This window comes from Schistocerca gregaria, chromosome 10 (genome assembly GCF_023897955.1).
Source record: "Schistocerca gregaria isolate iqSchGreg1 chromosome 10, iqSchGreg1.2, whole genome shotgun sequence".
In the NCBI taxonomy this organism is placed as follows: domain Eukaryota; kingdom Metazoa; phylum Arthropoda; class Insecta; order Orthoptera; family Acrididae; genus Schistocerca; species Schistocerca gregaria.
In genome coordinates, this window is record NC_064929.1 from 144,751,450 (window position 1) to 144,774,160 (window position 22,711).

At 43.2% G+C, this 22,711-nt stretch overlaps 1 protein-coding gene across 1 annotated transcript in view; it reads left to right on the forward strand.

Moving 5' to 3' along the window:
* The window catches only part of LOC126293367 (protein timeless homolog), a 422,426-nt gene that overhangs the window by 348,972 nt on the left and 50,743 nt on the right, over positions 1–22,711 (forward strand). The window contains exons 16-17 of the mRNA XM_049986569.1: positions 7,455–7,520; positions 17,759–17,849. Coding sequence (XP_049842526.1) covers positions 7,455–7,520; positions 17,759–17,849 — 157 coding nt within the window. The remainder of the gene's footprint in view (positions 1–7,454; positions 7,521–17,758; positions 17,850–22,711) is intronic.

Sequence of the window (22,711 nt, forward strand, 5' to 3'; positions counted from 1 at the left end):
ATTGGTTACACATCTCGGCCACTTCATGTTCGCATTGACGGCACTTTGAACAGTGGACGTTACATTTCAGATGTGTTACGACCCGTGGCTCTACCCTTCATTCGATCCCTGCGAAACCCTACATTTCAGCAGGATAATGCACGACCGCTTCTTGCAGGTCCTGTATGGGCCGTTCTGGATACAGAACATTTTCGACTACTGCCCTGGCCAGCACATTCTCCAGATCTCTCACCAATTGAAAACGTCGTCACAATACGCCAGTCACTACTCTTGATGAACTGTGGTATCGTGTTGAAGCTGCATGGGCAGCTGTACCTGTACACGCCATCCAAGCTCTGTTTCACTCTATGCCCAAGCGTATCAAGGCCGTTGTTACGGCCAGAGGTGGTGGTTCTGGGTGCTGATGCACCCAAATTGCGTGAAAGTGTTATGACATGTCAGGTCTAGTATAATATATTTGTCCAGTGAATACCCGTTTATCATCTGCATTTATTCTTGGTGTAGCAATTTTAATGGCCAGTAGTGTATATAGCCCTCGTGTGACTATTAGTGTCAAGTGAGTGTATCACCGAGGAGGAGACTGTGGCTCCGTGTGACCGGTTTGTTTTATTCCGCCTCCCCACTGGCAGTGCCGCGTTATCTGCACGGACCGCCATTCTCGCAGGCGTCGAGGCGCCGGTTGCAGCTGAATAAAAGGTTTTCCACCGTAAAAGGCCACCGCTTCTCCCCAGCATTTACTGCCCTTTTCCGGATCGCGGGAGCGTATTGCCAAGACGCGTGACTCGCTATACGAACAGCGCCCTGACACGAGTTGTGTGCCTTCTCTCCATATAAAGTTTCCAGTCCAATTGTCTTTTAATTGGAAGATAGTAAGATTACAGTTTAACGCAGGCGCGGGTTGAGGGGGGGGGGGGGGGGGGTTGTCACAGCCTCTTCTCCACATTCCCCCCAAGTACAGGTTGACGCAGAATAACAGGAATGTTTGAAATGAGTTGTAGCAGCCATGGGAAACACTGGAGGTTCGTGACAGTTAGCGAGTAAATAGTCCGTCATTTCAGTAATCATGGATCAGTGGAACAGACAGCAGCGTGCGTTAGCCATAAAAAAATGCTTTATAAAAACAATAGCCGGCCGTGGTGGCCGAGCGGTTCTAGGCGCTTCAGTCCGGAACCGCGTGACTGCCACTGTCGCAGGTTCGAATCCTGCCTCGGGCATGGATGTGTGTGATGTCTTTAGGTTAGTTAGGTTTAAGTAGTTCTAAGTTCTAGGGGACTGATTGTGGTGTCACCGCCAGACACCACACTTGCTCGGTGGTAGCCTTTAAATCGGCCACGGTCCGTTAGTATACGTCGTACCCACGTGTCGCCACTATCAGTGATTGCAGACCGAGCGCCGCTACACGGCAGGTCTAGAGAGACTTCCTAGCACTCGCCCCAGTTGTACAGCCGATTTTACTAGCGATGGTTCACTGCTCTACATACGCTCTCATTTTGCAGAGACGACAGTTCAGTATGGCCTTCAGCTACGTCATTTGCTACGACCTAGCAAGGCGCCATATTCAGTTTGTATAATTACTTCAAGAATGTATTCTGAACAAATAAAATTGTTAATAATGTACCGTCAAGAGCGACGTTCATCATTAATGGATTAAAGTTAAGTGTCAAACTAATCACGTCCGCTTTCTGAATTCTCATTCCTTTTCATGTTCCAGACCTCACGTCAGTCTTCCCTCCTCACGCAAGCCTGCGTGAGCTAAAACGCGTGCATATCGGCCTCCACTCGTAACACAGTGTTGGCTCTTCTGCCAACACAAAACTGATGACCTCAGATGTTAAGTCCCATAGAGCCCAGAGCGATTTATAAAAACAATAATAGTTACTTAGCGGCGCAGAGGGGGTTTCGACGGTTTTATAATTTAGGACGTCATGATGCTGTTCCGTCGAAACCCACGATAAAATGTGGGATTAGTAACTTTGAAGAGACTGGATCTGCCCTCAAGAAAAAACCGACGACGAAGAAGAGTGCGTTCTCCACAGAACATTGATGTAGTACTCGAGTCTGTCTTACAAGAGCCCACGGCGTTCGATTCGTAAGCAAGCAGCAGTGGTTGGAATGTCCCGGGAAAGTGTTCGCAGAACTTATCGTATAGCGCCATAAAACAGGATATCGTGAATTCCATTTGTTTTGCAGCTACTTCATACGAAAGCGTGACAGCAACTCGTAGCGTGCCACATGATTTACTGCGATACTGACAATGTAAAACAAAAAATGAGTCACATGGAAATTAGGTGCCACTCCACGGACTACTTTTCGTCAGTAGTATATAAATATAAAATTGTGTACTCCTTCGTCCGCGTAATAAAGGCTCGGGAAGTATTTGTTACTACATTTTTGAGCCCCCCCCCCCCCCCTCCCCCCAAGCCTGTCGGTGTGGACAAGCGGTTCTGGGCACTACAGTCTGGAACCGCGCGACCGTTACTGTCGCCGGTTCGAATCCTGCCTCCGGCAGGATGTGTGTGACGTCCTTAGGTTAGTTAGGTTTTAGTGGTTCTAAGTTTTTGGAGACTGATGACCTCATATGTTAAAGTCCCTTAGTGCTCAGAGCCATTTGAACCCCCCCCCCCCCCCCCCACTTTTTCTTTATTCTCTTTATTGTGCGACTGTCATAGTTAGCTGTTTTCGAAACCCTCTCATACTAACTTTTTAGCGAGTTTTTTACTTCCTTGTTTGCCTCTTGTGACATAAACGTAGAGTCATTGCATAGAGTCACATATGCCTTATTATGGAGAACTTTATCTACGCCTGTCGTGCACGAATACGGTAGGTACGTACTGACAGGGTGCGGAGCGCGAATTTCCGTGTGTTGAAAATAATCAGAAAAGAGGAAGTATTGGAGATATCAGTTTAATTTTCTTTTCTCTGCATGAAGGTACATTAAAAGTTTTAGTTCATTAGGTTTTGAAAATGATATCTCGAAGGTGGCCTCCGTTCTGTTCAGTGCATTTTGAGTGTGAAATGGAAAGTTTCGATCCACTTTGTCCAGCATGGCTCCGTCTGTAGCAGGGCACCCAAGAAGTTCGTGGACGATTGATATACGTCGAGGATTAAAGGTAACCTCACAAGAAAAAGTCACAGGGGGCTAAATCTGGCGAACGTGCTGGTCACTGGAGATCGCCTCTCAAAGAGATGAGACGGTAAAGGAAGTGTTCGCGCAATATATATGTAATGCACTTTAACCATCAGCTGTTTATTTGTCTCATTAATCATCTAGGACGTAGGGTACAAAAGATAAGTTTAAAGCAGATTAGTTAACTAATCTGCTGTCGCCTATATCCTGGATGATGGTTAGTAACAGAAACCGGTTGATAACTAATGAAACAAATAAACAGCTGATGGCCATGGAGCCCAACGGCACCGACCGACCGCCATTGCATCCTCAGTCCATATACGTCACTGTATGCGGATATGGAGGAGCATGTAGTCAGCACACCGCTCTCCCGACCGTATGTCAGTTTACGAGACCGGAGCCGCCACGTCTCAGTCAAGTAGCTCCTCAGTTTGCCTCACAAGGGCTGAGTGCACCCCGCTTGCCATCAGCGCTCGGCAGACCGGATGGTCACCCATCCAAGTGCTTGCCCAGCCCGACAGCGCTTAACTTCGGTGATCTGACGCGAACTGCTGCAAGGCCGTTGGCGATGGTTGAAATGCATTTTATAAAATACTTTACGGAGAAAGGAAATTGGCGGTAAGATCTTATGGGACCAAACTTGGTTCAAATGGCTCTGAGCACTATGGGACTCAACTGCTGTGGTCATCAGTCCCCTAGAACTTAGAACTAATTAAACCTAACTAACCTAAGGACATCACACACATCCATGCCCGAGGCAGGATTCGAACCTGCGACCGCAGCAGTCTCACGGTTCCGGACTGCGCGCCTAGAACCGCGAGACCACCGCGGCCGGCTGGGACCAAACTACTGAGGTCATCGGTCCCTAAGCTTGCGCACTACTTAATCTAACTTTAACTTACGCTAAGGACAACACACACGTACCGATGCCCGAGGGAAGACTCGAACCTCCCACGCGAACCTTGACAAGGCGCCTGAGACCTCGAGGTTACCCCGCGCGGCACTTTTTTACGGCTGTTCTCACCCACCTTATGGGAAAATTACAGAAGTGTCATTGACGTGCGTGCCGTTTCAGCCGCGCCGCTGTCTTGTTGGAACCAGACTTGCCCCACTTCCATTTCTCCAAGTTCGAGAAGAAAAACTACGCAACCATCATCTGGGCGTAACACTGAGAAGTAACCGTCAGCTGCGCTATTGTTCTCTTCGAATCGTCACGGGCCATTAACGCCAGTTTTGGATAGTTCACACCAAACAGCCGCACGATTTGTTCGTGAAGTTCTTCGAGGTTCGTACCACTCTAGTGTCGCACGGTTTGTTTATTCACGCGTCCAGACAAATGAAAATGTACCTCGCCGCTAAAGATCACAAGGGTGTCACGAGGCAGGTTTTCGATCAAGGCTTCATCGAATTTTTTGTGAAGCAAAATCTCGTGGACTAAATGTGTGCACCACCGTCAGTTGAGGAGGAAATTCCAAGTCTTTGTGAAAAATTCGTCTCCCTGTGCGATCAGAAAACTGCAAGAGCAGCTGCATGTTTTTGCGTGCAGACCGCATGGGGGAATTCAAAATCGGCAACCTTAACTTTCTCGACGAATTCTGGTGGTTCTTCAAAGTCGTGGTCTCTCTTTTTTCGCACTTCCAGTACCCGTATATCGAGTATAGATTTAAGTGTCAGGAAGTCGTTTCTGAAAGTACACTCCTGGAAATGGAATAAAGAACACATTGACACCGGTGTGTCAGACCAACCATACTTGCTCCGGACACTGCGAGAGAGCTGTACAAGCAATGATCACACGCACGGCACAGCGGACACACCAGGAACCGCGGTGTTGGCCGTCGAATGGCGCTAGCTGCGCAGCATTTGTGCACCGCCGCCGTCAGTGTCATCCAGTTTGCCATGGCATACGGAACTCCATCGCAGTCTTTAACACTGGTAGCATGCCGCGACAGCGTGGACGTGAACTGTATGTGCAGTTGACGGACTTTGAGCGAGGGCGTATAGTGGGCATGCGGGAGGCCGGGTGGACGTACCGCCGAATTGCTCAACACGTGGGGCGTGAGGTCTCCACAGTACATCGATGTTGTCGCCAGTGGTCGGCGGAAGGTGCACGTGCCCGTCGACCTGGGACCGGACCGCAGCGACGCACGGATGCACGCCAAGACCGTAGGATCCTACGCAGTGCCGTAGGGGACCGCACCGCCACTTCCCAGCAAATTAGGGACACTGTTGCTCCTGGGGCATCGGCGAGGACCATTCGCAACCGTCTCCATGAAGCTGGGCTACGGTCCCGCACACCGTTAGGCCGTCTTCCGCTCACGCCCCAACATCGCGCAGCCCGCCTCCAGTGGTGTCGCGACAGGCGTGAATGGAGGGACGAATGGAGACGTGTCGTCTTCAGCGATGAGAGTCGCTTCTGCTTTGGTGCCAATGATGGTCGTATGCGTGTTTGGCGCCGTGCAGGTGAGCGCCACAATCAGGACTGCATAGACCGAGGCACACAGGGCCAACACCCGGCATCATGGTGTGGGGAGCTATCTCCTACACTGGCCTTACACCTCTGGCGATCGTCGAGGGGACACTGAATAGTGCACGGTACATCCAAACCGTCATCGAACCCATCGTTCTACCATTCCTAGACCGGCAAGGGAACTTGCTGTTCCAACAGGACAATGCACGTCCGCATGTATCCCGTGCCATCCAACGTGCTCTAGAAGGTGTAAGTCAACTACCCTGGCCAGCAAGATCTCCAGATCTGTCCCCCATTGAGCATGTTTGGGACTGGATGAAGCGTCGTCTCACGCGGTCTGCACGTCCAGCACGAACGCTGGTCCAACTGAGGCGCCAAGTGGAAATGGCATGGCAAGCCGTTCCACAGGACTACATCCAGCATCTCTACGATCGTCTCCATGGGAGAATAGCAGCCTGCATTGCTGCGAAAGGTGGATATACACTGTACTAGTGCCGACATTGTGCATGCTCTGTTTCCTATGTCTATGTCTATGTGCCTGTGGTTCTGTCAGTGTGATCATGTGATGTATCTGACCCCAGGAATGTGTCAATAAAGTTTCCCCTACATGGGACAATGAATTCACGGTGTTTTTATTTCAATTTCCAGGAGTGTATTTGTATGGAGTGTAGCCATGTATGGACGATAAATAGTTTAGACAAGAAGAGAATAGAAGCTTTCGAAATGTGGTGCTACAGAAGAATGCTGAAGATTAGATGGGTAGATCACATAACTAATGAGGAGGTATTGAATATAATTGGGGAGAAGAGGAGTTTGTGGCACAACTTGACAAAAAGAAGGGACCGGTTGGTAGGACATGTTCCGAGGCATCAAGGGATCACAAATTTAGCATTGGAGGGCAGTGTGGAGGGTAAAAATCATAGAGGGAGACCAAGAGATGAATACACTAAGCAGATTCAGAAGGATGTAGGTTGCAGTAGGTACTGGGAGATGAAGAGGCTTGCACAGGATAGAGTAGCATGGAGAGCTGCATCAAACCAGTCTCAGGACTGGAGGCCACAACAACAACACCAGTATCCGTAAACGTATTCACCCAGTCGACAATCTAGTTTCGATCAGGAACACGAACTGCAGGCCCAATATGAAATTGCTCTCAGAATGCACTTTTGGGGCATTTTCCAATATCTGCGACACTATGTGTTTCGTACTACGTTACTGGTCTCAGCGTCATCTACGTCTCTTCGGAGGTTTTTAAACGTTAATACGAGTCGCCCTCTATGTGTTATATTAATAGCTAACTAATTACGGCTTATTGTGTCTGTCTGGCAGAGTTTGGTGTCATTCAGAATGTCGCGTATATACACGTCTGCTCTATCGGTAACGAAGTACTTCTTATGTGCTGTCACTCTGTAATGAAGATATAATGACCTCATTCTGTTTATGTCTTTCGAAGCGTATACTTATTTTTGAAATGTGGAAGTAATTTATCTGCATTTTATCATATTAATTGCCACTATCCAAAGCAACTGGGTAGCGGAAGAGCAGCATTTAAACCAGATTGCAGAGATGTACACGTTCATTAATTACTTTGTGTGCCATGTGCGGTTCTGCATCTGTGCCAGCCCAGCACTGTGAAGCTAATTAGTCACACATTAGACATTTGCGGACGCACAAAAGTTCTTCAACTCGCAGCTTAATTGCTTGCAGGAATTACTTTGTCATTGTAATAGGGCCTCTGTAACACTGTAATGTCTGCTTACTTCGCCATTATAAAACTTTCTGAATTAACATATGTACGACATTTTCTGCGTTTCTCAGACAGACATACATCTACAAACTGCTGCAATTTGTGTGTTGCAGAGCCGCTCGAAGAGCCAGCTAGCGAGCAACAGCCGGAGCAAAACGAAGACGCTGACGATGAAGAAGGTAAGCCGGTGTGAAATTTTTCTGTCACTCTGCGTGACCATTATTTGATACGCCACTCATTGTTAACTCATTGACTTGTCTGCCATTTATACTCCCTTTTACGTTATAAATGAATTGTCTTTGGCAGGGCACATTTTAACACAAATTAAGATTTTGTTGACTATATTTAGGTTACTCTTTATAAATGTTCTATTTTTTCATACAAAACGGCTGTTTGAGCAGCGTCTCACTTCACTATTGAATTTAAAATGTTTTACAACGGTCACTCCAAAAGAAATGCACACTATTTTTGTAAAAATACAGTTTTCATTCTGCATGTGTGAAAGTTTTGCAGTGTGTAGATACATCCTTCCCGTTTGTTTACAAACTTAGTTCAACCTGTTCCCGTGAGAGGCGCCGTCACAGCATGTCTTCAGGATAGCTGCTACACTTGACATTCGTCAGAAGCAACGTGCTGTCATAGAATTACTGTGCTGTGATAACGAGACAGTGGGAAACATCCACAAGAGGTTGAAGAAGGTGTTCTAGATGCTGCTGTCGATTGCAGTAGAGTTAGTCGGTGGGCAAGCAGGTTACGTGATGAAAGCGGGCACGGCAATATTGAGGATTGTCCTCGCAGCGGCAGGCCTCGTACTGCACACACTGCAGACAATGTGCAAAGAGTTAACGAATTGGTGACTGGTGACAGACGCATCACAGTGAACGAATTGTCACGCAATGTTGGGATACGGGAAGGAAGTGTTTGCAGAATACTGAAAGTGTTGGCGTTAAAAAAGGTTTGTGGCACGTGGGCTCCCAGGATGATGACAGTGGCTCACAAAGAAACAAGAAAAACGCTATGCAGCGAGCTCTTGGAACAGTACGAGAACGGTGGAGATGAATTTCTTGGAAGAATTGTGACAGGTGATGAAACATGGCTCCATCATTTTTCACCAGAGACGCAGAGGCAATCAATGGTGTGGCCTCATGCAAATTCACCCAAGGAAAAAAAAGTTCAAAATCACACCTTGTGCTGGAAAAATTATGGCTACAGTGTTTTTCGGTTCCGAAGAACTCTTGTTTGTGGACATCGTGCCAAGTGGAACCACCATAAATTCTGATGCATATGTGACGACACTGAAGAAACTTCAAGCTCGACTGAGTCGTGTTCGACCACATCGGCAAAAGCAGGATGTTTTGCTATTGCACGTCAATGCACGGACACATGTCAGTCAGAAAACCATGGAAGCGATCACAAAACTCAGATGGACAACACTGAAACACCCGCCTTACAGTCCTGACCTGGCTCCATGTGACAATCATCTCTTTGGGAAACTGAAAGACTCCCTTCGTGGAACAAGGTTTGAAGATAATGACTCCCTTGTGCACGCTGCCAAACAGTGGCTCCAACTGGTTGGTCCAGAATTTTACCGTGTGGGTATACAGGCGCTGGTTCCAAGATGGCGTAAGGCAGGGATGAGAGGGATGGAAATTATGTGGAGAAATGAAAATATTGTTCCTAAAGGATGTATCTACACACTGTACAACTTTAAAACATCTAGAATAAAAGATGGATTTAAAAAAAAATATATTGTGCATTTCTTTTGGCGTGTCCCTCGTATATTGCTAGTAATGCAGATATTGTGATTAAGTGCAGTAGACATACACCAACACTAGTAATAGCAAATGAAATTTTCACTGGATATTTTTTATGAAAGAAAGTTTCTTTGGTTTGTGTGTTTCCAAGTGTTAATAATGAAATGGGGTAATGTTGCAAGTCAGTACTGTAGCTAGACATGAACATATTGTTTGCATAGAACCATCCAATGAGGTACACACTCAGCATTTGTGTGTACATGTTTTAAAAAAAGTTGGCATACTAACAAGAGAACAACAATATGTTTAACCCCATTGTGAACATTCCACAGCGACAACTAGTCCGAATTTGAAAACAGCAGCAGCATTCATAAGTACAGCAATAGAAGTAAGACTGATTTCCACTATTAACAAATAAAATGGCTTCGACACAGAAAGGGACAAATTATAGAGCCACAGAAAAATTTGGTTTCTTCCATGGTGAATTAAAGCATGTGATACAAGACAAAAACAATAATAAAAAACAAACAGAAAATAATCTTTGTATGTGGATGTGTTTAAGTATTATATGTATTTAAAGTGTCAATTGTACTTGGGTTAAGCACAGTGAAAGTAGATGTACAAACCACTCATTGTAAATGCTCAGCAAATTTATATATATTCAATGGAAAAAATATATTTCATTTGTGAAATAGTTGTGCTACGGGGAAAAAATGTACTTTATATGTGAAACAGTTGCACTGTGGGGAAATATGTTGATGATACATGGAATATGAAAATAACTGACTACCAGAGAGGAGGAAAATGTCTTTCGCCACTGTTTCAGTAATTATTTATTAATTTTGCAATCTATATATTGAGTTATTAGCCCATTATCTAGCTTTACTGAAAAACAAAAAGCAAAGAATTTACAGCACTCAGACATATTAGCTGTTAATAGTATAGCTAGAAAATAGTACATTCACTATCCTAGAATATTAAAGTACAATATATTCAAATCCATTTATAGTGGGGAACAACTTAACAAAGATGAATGAATAATTGCTCAAGTTTGGCAATATAAAAGAGTTCAAAGTAAATGAAGTCTGGTTGTCCATGCAGCAGCTGTTCAGGGTGGTTCTTGTGATGCTCCTTAATGCACAGTATTTCAAGCAGACACAATTTCTGCCCTTTGTATCCAAAATGCAGTATTTGTACATCTGCTACATAATGAGTCTGATGTTCAGACAATGCTATGCTCAGTTGCATAGCAGTTGTAGATTCCTACCTCTGAGCTGTTCTTTTGAGTCCGGAATTCAGACACAGTTCTGTTATGACACGGCAAATGTTAATTGGAGGCAGAGATGATGTCAGGAGTTCCCCCACAGAAGCGTAATAAGTTCACTCTTGTTCTCTGTAGACATAAGTGATCTGATGAATAAGATGAGCAGCAATCTGTGACTGTTTCTGATGACGCTGTAGTGTACAAAAAGTGTCATACTCGACTGACTGTAAGAGGATACAACATGATTAGGATAGTATTTCTGTTTAGCATGATGAACAGCAGCTAGCTCTAAATGTGGGAAAATGTAACTTAATAAAATGAGTAAGTAAACTAATCTTATAATGTTCAAATTAGTGGTGTGTTGCTTAATACAGTTGCGTCGATTAAATATCTAAATATAACCTTGCAAACCAATAAGTAATGGAACGATATCTGTAGCAGGAAAGGCGAATGGTACACTTTAATTTATGGGGAGAATTATAGGAAAGTGTAGCTCATCTATAAACAAGGCTGTGCTTAGAGCACTTTGTCACATTTTTAAATTCCTGCCGCCGTTGGATAAGCAGTAGCCAGCAGCAATTCTACACTTAGCTCACTTATTTGTTACGTAGTTTAATTCTTAATTTCCTTGCGTGAGATTCTGGTCGTATGTAAAGTACACCAGTGGCAAAAACAGTCAATACCGTCACTGTGCTATAACGATGGAAATGTTACCGATGATGGTGACACGAAATTGGAGTTACGAAATACAGTTTTTACTGGACACGGTGACCTAGCGGTTCTAGGTGCTTCAGTCCAGAACTGCGCAACTGCTACTGTCGCAGGTTTGAGTCCTGCCTCGGGCATGGATGTGTGTGATGTCCTTAGGTTAGTTAGGTTTAAGTAGTTCTAAGTTCTAGGGGACTGATGACCTCAAATGTTATGTCCCATAGTGGTGAGAGCCATTTGAACCATTTTAAATACAGTTTTCCGTAATTCCTGCACAAAAGAAGACGTAGTAAATATTCCAGAATTCGAAACCAGAACAGCTATTAGCATGAGTGACATAAAAGTAAATATCTTAGAAGTTGTGCAACAACTCAAATCACTTAAGTAAGGCAAGTCTTCCGGTCCAGATGGTATATCAATCAGGTACCTTTCAGAGTATGCAGACACAATAGCGCCTGTCTTAGCAATCATATACAAACGCTCACTTGACGAAAGGCCTGTTCCTAAAGACTGTAAAGTAGCACAGGTCACACCAAAATTCAAGAAAGGAAATAGGGAGTAACCCTTTGAATTCCAGACCCATATCACTGACCTCAATTTGCAGTAGGATTTTGGAGCATATACTGTACTCGAATATTATGAATCACCTTGGAGAAAATGACTTATTGATATATAACCAAGACCGATGCAATGCAGCTAGCTCTTTACTCCCATGAAGTAATAAGTGCTGTCGACAAGGAATCTCAGATCAATTCCATATTCCTAGTTTTCCGGAAAGCTTTTGATTCCGTTCCTCACAAGCGACTATTAATAAAATCGCGTGCAGATGGAGTATTGTCTCAGTTGTGTGACTGGATTCATGATTTCCTCTCAGAGAGGTCACAGTTAGTAATGATAGAATGTAAATCATCGAGTAGAAAAAAAATGATATCTGGCGTTCCGCAATGTAGTGTCATAGGCCCTCTGCTGTTCCTGATATACATAAATGATTTAGGTGATAATCTGAGCAGGCCCCTTAGATAGTTTGCAGATGACGCTGTAATTTACCATCTAGTAAAATCATCATACGACCAATTCCAATTACGAAACGAGCTAGAGATAATTTCTCTATGGTGCGAAAAATGGAAATTGTCACTAAACAAAGAAAAGTGTGAGTTCATCCACATGGGTACTAAAAGGAATTCAATAAATTTCGGGTATATGATAAATCACACAAATCTAAGGGCTGTCAATTAGACTAAATACTTAGGAATTACAATTAAAGCAACTTAAATTGGAAAGACCACATAGATAATATTGTGGGGAAGGCGAAACAAAGACTGCACTTTATTGGCAGCACACTTAGAAGATGCGACAAACCCACTATAGAGACGGGCTACATTGTACCTGTCCGTCGTCTGCTGGAATATTGCTCCGCGGTGTGCGATCCTTAGCAGTTAGGATTGACGGAGGACATCGAAAAAAGTGCAAAGAAGGGCAGCTCGTTTCGTGTTATCGCGCAGTAGCGGTGAGTGTCACTGATCCTCGAGTTTGGCTGGCAGTCACTGAAACAAAGGTGGTTTTCTTTGGAGCGAGATCTATTTACGAAATTTCAATCGCCAACTTTCTCTTCTGAATGCAAAAATATTATGTTAACACCCACCTACGTAGGGACAAATGATCATCATAATAACATCAGAGAAACCAGAGCTCGAACAGAAAGATTTAAGTGTCACTTTTTCCCACATGCCATTCGAGAGTGGAATAGTAGAGAAATAGTATGAAAATGGTTCGATGAACGCTCTGCCAGGCAACTTAAGTGTGAATTGCATAGTAACCATGTACATGTAGAGTATTTGGGATTCCTACCAGGTCAGATTAAAAGCAGACACTGAAGGAATGCAGAGGCGTGCTGCTAGATTTGTTACTAGTAGGTTCGGTCAACATGCAAGTATTATAAAAATGCTCCATGAACTCAAGTTGGAATACCCCGAAGGAAAGAAAACAGTTTTCCCATAAAACGTTATTCAGCATTTGGAACAGACTGCCGAATGATCCTACTGTCACCAACATACAGGGTGAGCACAAAGTCTTGCCCTGATTATAGAAGTTTATTACAGAATATCCCTTTGACATAATAATTTACGTTTGACACTGTTACCTAGCTCAGTGTTATTTTTTTTTTTTAAAGGCCACATACGTTAATAAACCTGGACGTGTGCTCCCTTGATACCTTTGAGAATGTCGAGGCGGTATTCCAGTTCCCGCCAGGTGTTTCGTAACGTGTGTTCTGTCACAGTACCCACAGCAGCTTGTATCCTAGCCTTCAATTCGTCGACGCCAGCAACTGGTGTGATGTAGACTCTGTCCTTGATATAGCCCCAGAAAAAAAGATGTCGAGAGGCGTAATGTCTGGATCGGTGGGTTGGAAAGAACGGTCCAACACCGTGGGCACCCCGCTCTCCAGACATTATGCCCCTTGACATTTTTTCTGGGGCTATATCAAGGATAGAATCTTTGTCACACCAGTTGCTGATGTCGACGAACTGAAGGCTAGGATACAAGCTGCTGTGGGTACTGTGTGTGACTGAGCACATGTTACGGGAAGTGGAATACCACCTCGACATTCTCCGAACTATCAAGGGAGCACACATTGAGGTTTACTAACGTAAGTGGTCTTTAAAAACAACTAATAACACTAACCTATTTAACAGCATCAAATGTAAATTATTATGTCAAATGGTTATTCTGTAATAAATTGTTATAATCAGGGCAAGACTTTGTGTTCACCCTGTACATCTGATGTACGGACCGTGGAGACGTAAAAGGGATTAGGACTCCTACAGAGGTGCACAGACAATCGTTTCCCCCCTTGCTCCATATTCAAGGGTGGAAGAGAGGAAACTAGTGCAAGTTACCCTCCGCCATGTACCATATGGTGGCTTCCGGAGTGTCTATGTAGATGTAGATGTCCTCAGAGTCTTTCATGGTGGTATGCTTTGATAAAACCTTTTCCGTTTACAAGCCGCATCATTTCTAATAAAACGCTAGAGCTTTTGGTAGCTGTCTCCACCATCATCAGGAGTTAAAATCACTGACTGCTGGAACCGGCACAATATTCTGTGTACACAGAGCTAATGGCGTCTTCTGGAACTTTTGAGAGAGGGGTGGAGTGATGCATGCGTGGAGGGTAGTTGGGTAGCTCACCGGCGGGGGTCCCGTTGTGCGATAAAGTGCCACATTTGAAACTGCCGCTCCAGTATCTGTAGAAGCATCGAGCTTACACCTTTGCTTTCGCTCAATGTTCAAAGCCCGCCACCGTGCCCTACTAAGTGTGTACCCGTTCTCTCTCTTAAAGGTGTTGCTGTTTGTTGTAATTTTGGCTACTTCTTTGATAACAGAATCCCAGTACAAAGGTGTTTGAGCCAAAACTGTCATCTTTCCAAATTGTATTTTATGCCCGTTTTGTGGGCAGTGTTCTGGCACAGTTCACTTCTCAAATTCCCTTTGTTTGATACATTGCGAGTGCTCTGCACACCTCTTAGCAGCAGTGAGAATGGTTTGACCTATGTAAATGCCATGGCATTGACAGGGGACATCATATACATCAGGAACTGGAAAACCTACGTTGTGTTTAACAGAATGTAATGTATCTCTTACCATGGAGATGGACCAAACCACTGTCTCAGTCCATATCTCTTCAGGACACATCCTATCCTACTAGTAGTGGAAGGAGTGCCGCTGGCTCGGCCTCTTCCACTAATACACAAGGCATCTTTCACAGTAATCTGTCGCTGCAGTTTAGTGCATATATGACTAGTAATGGGCCAACGAACATGAGTGTCTGCAGACTTTGTTGTTGTATGACATATGTGCCCGCACTATGTAACAGCGTCAGCAATGTATTCAATAGTAATGACAGTGTCATATAAATGTGTCAGCTCATTTTAGGTTGACGTGGCCTAATAGCCGTAGCATCTTCACTTGATAGTGGCCTAAGGTCGAAATTGCAATTGTGAAATAAAGTAAGTGTTACAGTCACTGGCATAAATATGATGTCTTTTATAAAGTTCTACATGACTGTGGATCCCAGGTATAAAAAGTTTCATCAGCAGAGTTGCAAGTTTTAGCAATTTCTATCTTGTTGTAACCATTTTCTCAGAACACACGGTTCAAATGCAGGCTTTAGACGGTTATCGTCAGAGATAATCTTTGCCTTGTGTGCTAACAGGTTTAGGACCACTTTCTTGTGTACAGAGTGGTGAAAACTGTTGACGTTCAAGTACCGGTCTGCGAGCATAGATTTCCTGTACACTGAATGGCTGAGCCAACTTCCAGCTTTTCACTTGACTAAAACATCCGAGAACAGAAGGTTGCCATCCCTCTCCAACTTGATAGTAAATTTGATCTTGGGATGGACACCGTTCGTGTGGTTGATAAACATCTGCAGTGCAGATGTCAATATAGCAGACATAGAAATACTGTACTCTGGCTACAGTGAACAAAACTATCTCTACTTCAAATACTGGTGATCAAGGAGCAGCACAAGAGCCTTTCTCAGTGGCTCCTGAGTAAACAGACTGACTTTATTCACTCTCCACTCTTTGATACTGCCAGGCATAACTGACTGTCCCGTCCATTTTTGTAAAATTTCCAGTACTTCATTGTAATATTTTATGATCGACTGCCTCTGTAGCTGAATGGTTAGCATCTCTGTCTTTGTTGTGGAAGGACCCGGGTTTGATTCCCCACACCTCCTCTAATTTTTTCGGAAAGTACGAAGGTCTGGTACGGGGTACACTCAGCCCTCGTGAGGCAAAATGAGAAGCTGCTTGAATAAAGAAGCAGAGTCATCACCAGATTCTCTGCTGGCAACAACAGCTGGAAGGACTTGTGACGTGCTTATAATAATCATAGATGACACGTCATACTACCCCGTAGGCAACAGTCGGCCAATAGGAACAGACCTAAGATATAACCCAGGGGTAGAGTTTACATTTTTGTGTTTATATATGACTATGTAGGTATATTGTAAATAAAATAGAAAGAAACTTCCACATGGGAAAAATATATTAAAAACAAAGATTCCAAGACTTACCAAGCGGGAAAGCGCCGGTAGATAGGCACAATGAATAAAACACACACACAGAATTTCGAGCTTTCGCAACCGGCGGCTGCTTCGTCAGGAAAGAGGGAAGGAAAAGGAAAGATGAAAGGATGTGGGTTTTTTCATCTTTCCTTTTCCTTCCCTCTTTTCTGACGAAGCAGGAAAGATGAAAGGATGTGGGTTTTTTTCATCTTTCCTTTTCCTTCCCTCTTTCCTGACGAAGCAGCCGCCGGTTGCGAAAGCTCGAAATTCTGTGTGTGTGTTTGTGTGTTTTATTCATTGTGCCTATCTACCGGCGCTTTCCTGCTTGGTAAGTCTTGGAATCTTTGTTTTTAATATATGTAGGTATATTTTTGTATATTTGCTATCAACAGTTAATTTATTTGATGACTATAAACTCTTTGCTTTGTTTGTGTTTGTACCAGTATGCATGATTACTTCTTAGCCAGTAACACTAGGCAAAGACTAACACAGAATCTAGATTGAAAAAAATTGGTGATTGCATAGATTTAAAGTTGTCGTGTATCCACTATAACGACTTCAGACTGATCACTACAATGGAAATGGAAATTCTTACTTTTAAAACCAATCAAAAATACATCATGAATTCATATTACCAATCATGCAAAACATTAACAGTAAATAAATAAGGGTTGTGGAGCAACTAGCACTTAGTACCATATATACTTGCACAGGAAATTACAAATGAAACATCCAGTAGCACAAAATATTTTAGCCAAATGGAACCACAAGAAAAGTGTTCCTAAGAAAAGTTTCAGGACAGCAGGACATTTAGGAAAAGAAGTGGGACTGCCACGTAGCAAATGGACTTCCTAGCAATATTTTAGGATGGGTTTCAGGATTGTCTCCTTTGTAGACTGATTGAATTTTACCAGTTTTACCATTGCACCAGAGCCTGTTGCCCCTTTACCTATGGCTGAGCCTATCTAATCATTTCATTTAATACACCCACAGACTGTTACAACAGGTATTCGTAGAAGTTGAATGATTCCAGTTCTGACTCGTTCATATTATAGTCATAGGATACCAAAGATTTTTTGTGTTTTGTAGAGTTCACAATTTTAAATTAGTGAACAACTCAAGCTAGCTGTCAATTCTTAAATCATTTTTAAATCTTATCGGCGTGATACTGTGCATTTTCTGCAGCTTTTTTCAGGCAGTACTTCATTCTAGATAACTTTTCAGTGTCTTCTTATGTGCTGTTTAAAGTAATATACCCCCTCCTCCACACCGTTTAATGTCGCAATGAGCGTACTGTAGTTGACCGTATGAAAAAGCTGCTGCAAACATTCTGTTGCCATGTAGCATTGCTGTAGTATGGAAGTCAGAGGTATTCTATTAGGTAACAGTGGTTCATCTAGGCTTTACTAGACATTCTTGTGTTTTCCATATGATCCAAAACAACAGAAAAACTGACATTTCTATAGTTAGATGGATACTGCAAATAACAAAATTCCATTTTCACGAACATATGTAAATGTGTTTATGTATGTATATTTTTCGTTACTGGCAAACCTTTCACAGTTTGTCTTGGTTCTATGTAGTACTGCGGTTTCTGTATTCCTACTGTTATTGTGGTTTAAGATGAAGAAGATGACGAGGAAGAAGATGCAGAAGACGAGGGCAGCACAGCTATATCAGAGCAGTCATTTCAGTTCATGGACTTCATGAAAAGGTGAGTATAGTTTTTGTGCTGGAAGAAGTAGTTGCTTTTAGGGCAACAGATAAGACATGTCCGAATTGAAACAGGTCTCTGTGCCCATGAGCCAGTTGTGGCTGCAGTGATTATTGAAGTGTGAAGAGCAAGTAAAACAAGCAACTATATGTCCAGCAAACTAGATAAAAGAGACAGTACTGACAATCTCAAAAAGTAACTCAAAACATGTAGCTCTAGAGGGGATCGTGTAGAAGTAGTGTGGCTCAGGTTTAAAAGAATGGTTAGGCCACCTTAAGTAGATACGTGTCCAATTGATCATTTCATGATGGAAAGGACTTTCCATGGTACACAGTCACTGTAAAGAAACTTCTAAAGTAACAGAGACTACTGCACAACTGGCATAAAATAAAATAGGGCTATAGATAGGGAGGTGCTGAATGAAATGCGTTGAGTCATCAAGAGAGCAATGCATAAACCCTTCAGTCACTGTTGTAGCAGGATACTGCCAAAAGATCTTACACAAAACCCAAAGAAATTCTGGTCATGTGTAAAGCCTGTTAGTGGTGCCAAAATTAGTGTACACATGCATTCATGGGTGAGACGGGAACTGATACAGAGGGTAGCAATGCAAAAGCAGAGACACTGAAGTCCATTTTCAAGTGTTCTTTTGCAAAGCAAAGAAAACTCCAGGAGTATTGCACCTCTTTAATTTTCTTACCAATGCAAAAAGGAGTGATGTTGACAATGGCGTCATTCGTGTTGAGAAACAGCTGAAATCACTATAATAGAACAAAGCTGTTGGAAGCCCTATTATATTCTATACTATATTTGCAGCTGAGTTAGCCCCTCTTTAAACCCTGATATACTGTAGCTCCTTCCAACTAAACAACAGTCACCACTAGTTGGCAAAAACTGCCAGTCACACCCTGTTTCAAAAAGGGTAGCAGTCCAATAGCCTTGACCCATTTGTTGTAGAGTCTTAGAACATATCCTGAGCTGAAATATAATGTGGTATCTTCAGCAAAATTACTTGCATGCCAACCAGCATAGATTCCAAAAACATCCATAACTCAAATCAAGCTTTTCTCACATGTCATATTGAAAGCCATGGATCAAAGCAGTCGAGTAGATGCAGTATTTCTCAGATTTCGAAAAGTGTTAGTCTTAGCAACACACTTATGTTCGTTATTGGAAGTACAAGAAAAGTATATGACTCTGTTGAGAATTTCTCAGTATGGAAGAAGCAGTGTGTCATTGCTTTCTCAGTATGGAAGAAGCATTGCTTTCTTAATTTTATTTCTTCTCTCTTTCCTTCAAATGTTGCTGCTAATATGTTCACACAGTCAAATAACAGTCAGGTCACACACTTACATTATTATTATTATTGTTATTATTATTATTATTATTATTATTATTATTATTAGTCATCAGCCATTTGAGAGGTTTGGTGTGGCCTGCCACAAATGCCTCTCCAATGCCAGCATGTTTATCACAGAGTGGTACTTACACCCAAAGTCTGCAGCTATTTGTGGGATATATTCAAATCTCTGTGACTAGGGAACTTGTCACTGGCATTTCCTTGTTATTCCCTTATGTCTTAACATGTCTCCTTTCATCCTATTCCTTCATCCTGTTAGTGTTCTGCATACATTCCTTTCCTCACAGATTGTGCAAAGAACCTCCTCATTCCTTTCCTTATCAATCCATGTAATTTTCAACATCCTTCTATGGCACATCTCAAAACAGTTCAGTTCCCTTCTTTCCGGTTTTCCCACAGGCCAACGTTTCACTACCGTATAATGCTGTGCTCCAAATTTTCATTCTCAGAAATTTCTTCCTCAAATTGAGACCAATGTTTGATACTAGTAGAATTTGTTTGGCCAGGAATGCCCTGTTCGTCTTGTGTTAGTCCCCTTTTTATGTCTTCTTTGCTTCATCTGCCATGTGTTATTGTGCCCCCACGCCCTGCTTAGTCCCCAAATTTAGTATTAAGTTTCTCACTGATCTCATTTTTGCTACTCTTCATTATTTTTGTCATTGTTCGATTTACTTACTGTCCATATTCTGTAGTCATTCAACTGTTCATTCGATTCAACAGGCACTGTAATTCATCATCACAGCCACTGAGAATGTCGAGTCATCAGCAAATCTTATCCTGAATTTTACTCCTATTACTGATACTGCGAATGTATCTTGAAGAATGGAAGATGTACTCATTATCAGTTATTATAAATTACACTCCTGCAAATGGAAAAAAGAACACATTGACAGTGGTGTGTCAGACCCACCATACTTGCTCCGGACACTGCGAGAGGGCTGTACAAGCAATGATCACACGCACGGCACAGCGAACACACCAGGAACCGCGGTGTTGGCCGTTGAATGGCGCTAGCTGCGCAGCATTTGTGCACCGCCGCCGTCAGTGTCAGCCAGTTTGCCGTGGCATACGGAGCTCCATCGCAGTCTTTAACACTGGTAGCATGCCGCGACAGCGTGGACGTGAACCGTATGTGCAGTTGACGGACTTTGAGCGAGGGCGTATAGTGGGCATGCGGGAGGCCGGGTGGACGTACCGCCGAATTGCTCAACACGTGGGGCGTGAGGTCTCCACAGTACATCGATGTTGTCGCCAGTGGTCGGCGGAAGGTGCACGTGCCCGTCGACCTGGGACCGGACCGCAGCGAAGCACGGATGCACGCCAAGACCGTAGGATCCTACGCTGTGCCGTAGGGGACCGCACCGCCACTTCCCAGCAAATTAGGGACACTGTTGCTCCTGGGGTATCGGCGAGGACCATTCGTAACCGTCTCCATGAAGCTGGGCTACGGTCCCGCACACCGTTAGGCCGTCTTCCGCTCACGCCCCAACATCGTGCAGCCCGCCTCCAGTGGTGTCGCGACAGGCGTGAGTGGAGGGACGAATGGAGACGTGTCGTCTTCAGCGATGAGAGTCGCTTCTGCCTTGGTGCCAATGATGGTCGTATGCGTGTTTGGCACCGTGCAGGTGAGCGCCACAATCAGGACTGCATACGACTGAGGCACACAGGGCCAACACCTGGCATCATGGTGTGGGGAGCGATCTCCTACACTGGCCGTACACCTCTGGTGATCGTCGAGGGGACACTGATTAGTGCACGGTACATCCAAACCGTCATCGAACCCATCGTTCTACCATTCCTAGACTGGCAAGGGAACTTGCTGTTCCAACAGGACAATGCACGTCCGCATGTATCCCGTGCCACCCAACGTGCTCTAGAAGGTGTAAGTCAACTACCCTGGCCAGCAAGATCTCCGGATCTGTCCCCCATTGAGCATGTTTGGGACTGGATGAAGCGTCGTCTGACGCGGTCTGCACGTCCAGCACGAACGCTGGTCCAACTGAGGCGCCAGGTGGAAATGGCATGGCAAGCCGTTCCACAGGACTACATCCAGTATCTCTACGATCGTCTCCATGGGAGAATAGCAGCCTGCATTGCTGCGAAAGGTGGATATACACTGTACTAGTGCCGACATTGTGCATGCTCTGTTGCCTGTGTCTATGTGCCTGTGGTTCTGTCAGTGTGATCATGTGATGTATCTGACCCCATGAATGTGTCAATAAAGTTTCCCCTTCCTGGGACAATGAATTCACAGTGTTCTTATTTCAATTTTCAGGAGTGTATAAATAATTGCTGATGAAAGTTTCTGGTCTTAACATTTGTGTCCCATCTAATTTATCCAAAAATAGTAATTTGACAGGAGTAAGATAAGCTGGTGCATTTTTTGTGGACTGTTATCCTTATGACAGCACCAAGTCAGCAAGGGTGACAGCAATGTTAAATTACCAAATTGCAATTTTATTTGGTACGTACCTCAATTGCAGGATGCATTTGTCCAATTTTTTGGAGTTGAGTTACTTGACACTTACGTTTCAAATATCCATTTATGCGATAAATATGCTAGCAGTCATTAATCTTCACAATAAGTAACTGTGATGAACAGTGATGAAGCGACCTCTTCCACATGGTGTTATAAAATGTGTTATATAGTGTGTTGTTATGTAAGAATCAGTTCAAAGAATCAATGTTGTAATATCAGTCACAATTAACTTCATTACATCATAGTGTTTTAAAAAGTTATTCATACAACCAATTATTCACCTTTTGTTTTTAAAATCAGTGGTTGTTATACCCTTTTTTAAATTCACCTTGATCAGTCAAAAACCTATGCTTGTTACTTTAGTCACATTCTGGGTTTCTTTAATCTGCATCCTACTATAATGAGCTCCAACAGATTTCTGTGTTAGCAGTTTTTATTCTTAAACAATTTAGGTTTCCTAAACAATATGACTTTTTGCATAAAACATGCTGAACTTCATGACTGAGCAATGAGTTATACATTGCTGAAGTAGTAACAATGTCAAAATATGGAAAATTATATATTTCTCATTTAAAATTAAATTAATAAACTGATAAACTGCCAATTATATATATTTCACAAATCACACATGAACTTACCAACTGTGACATAATCGCATGTACAAACAGTGATCCAATACTGTAAAATGCTTTTTTATTCCAGTCTCTGATCACAAATGAGTTCTTTAGGTGATTACCGGTTTTAGTCTGTAATGACCATCTTCAGATTGAAACCGGTAATTGTCTAAAGAATTCATTTGTGATCAGAGACTGGAATCAAAAAGCATATTACACATGAACTTATTCATTGGATGTTGGTAGTGGTCAGTTCATTAGTTCTTATTGTATTGATATAGCTAAATGCTTTCATATCAAGGTTCAAAAATTCTTCACATATACACATTTGAATGTTCAGTATTCATTGCAGTATGTTGCAGGGAACCTTTTAAAATAAAGATGGAAATTTATGGTATGAAATCTAAAA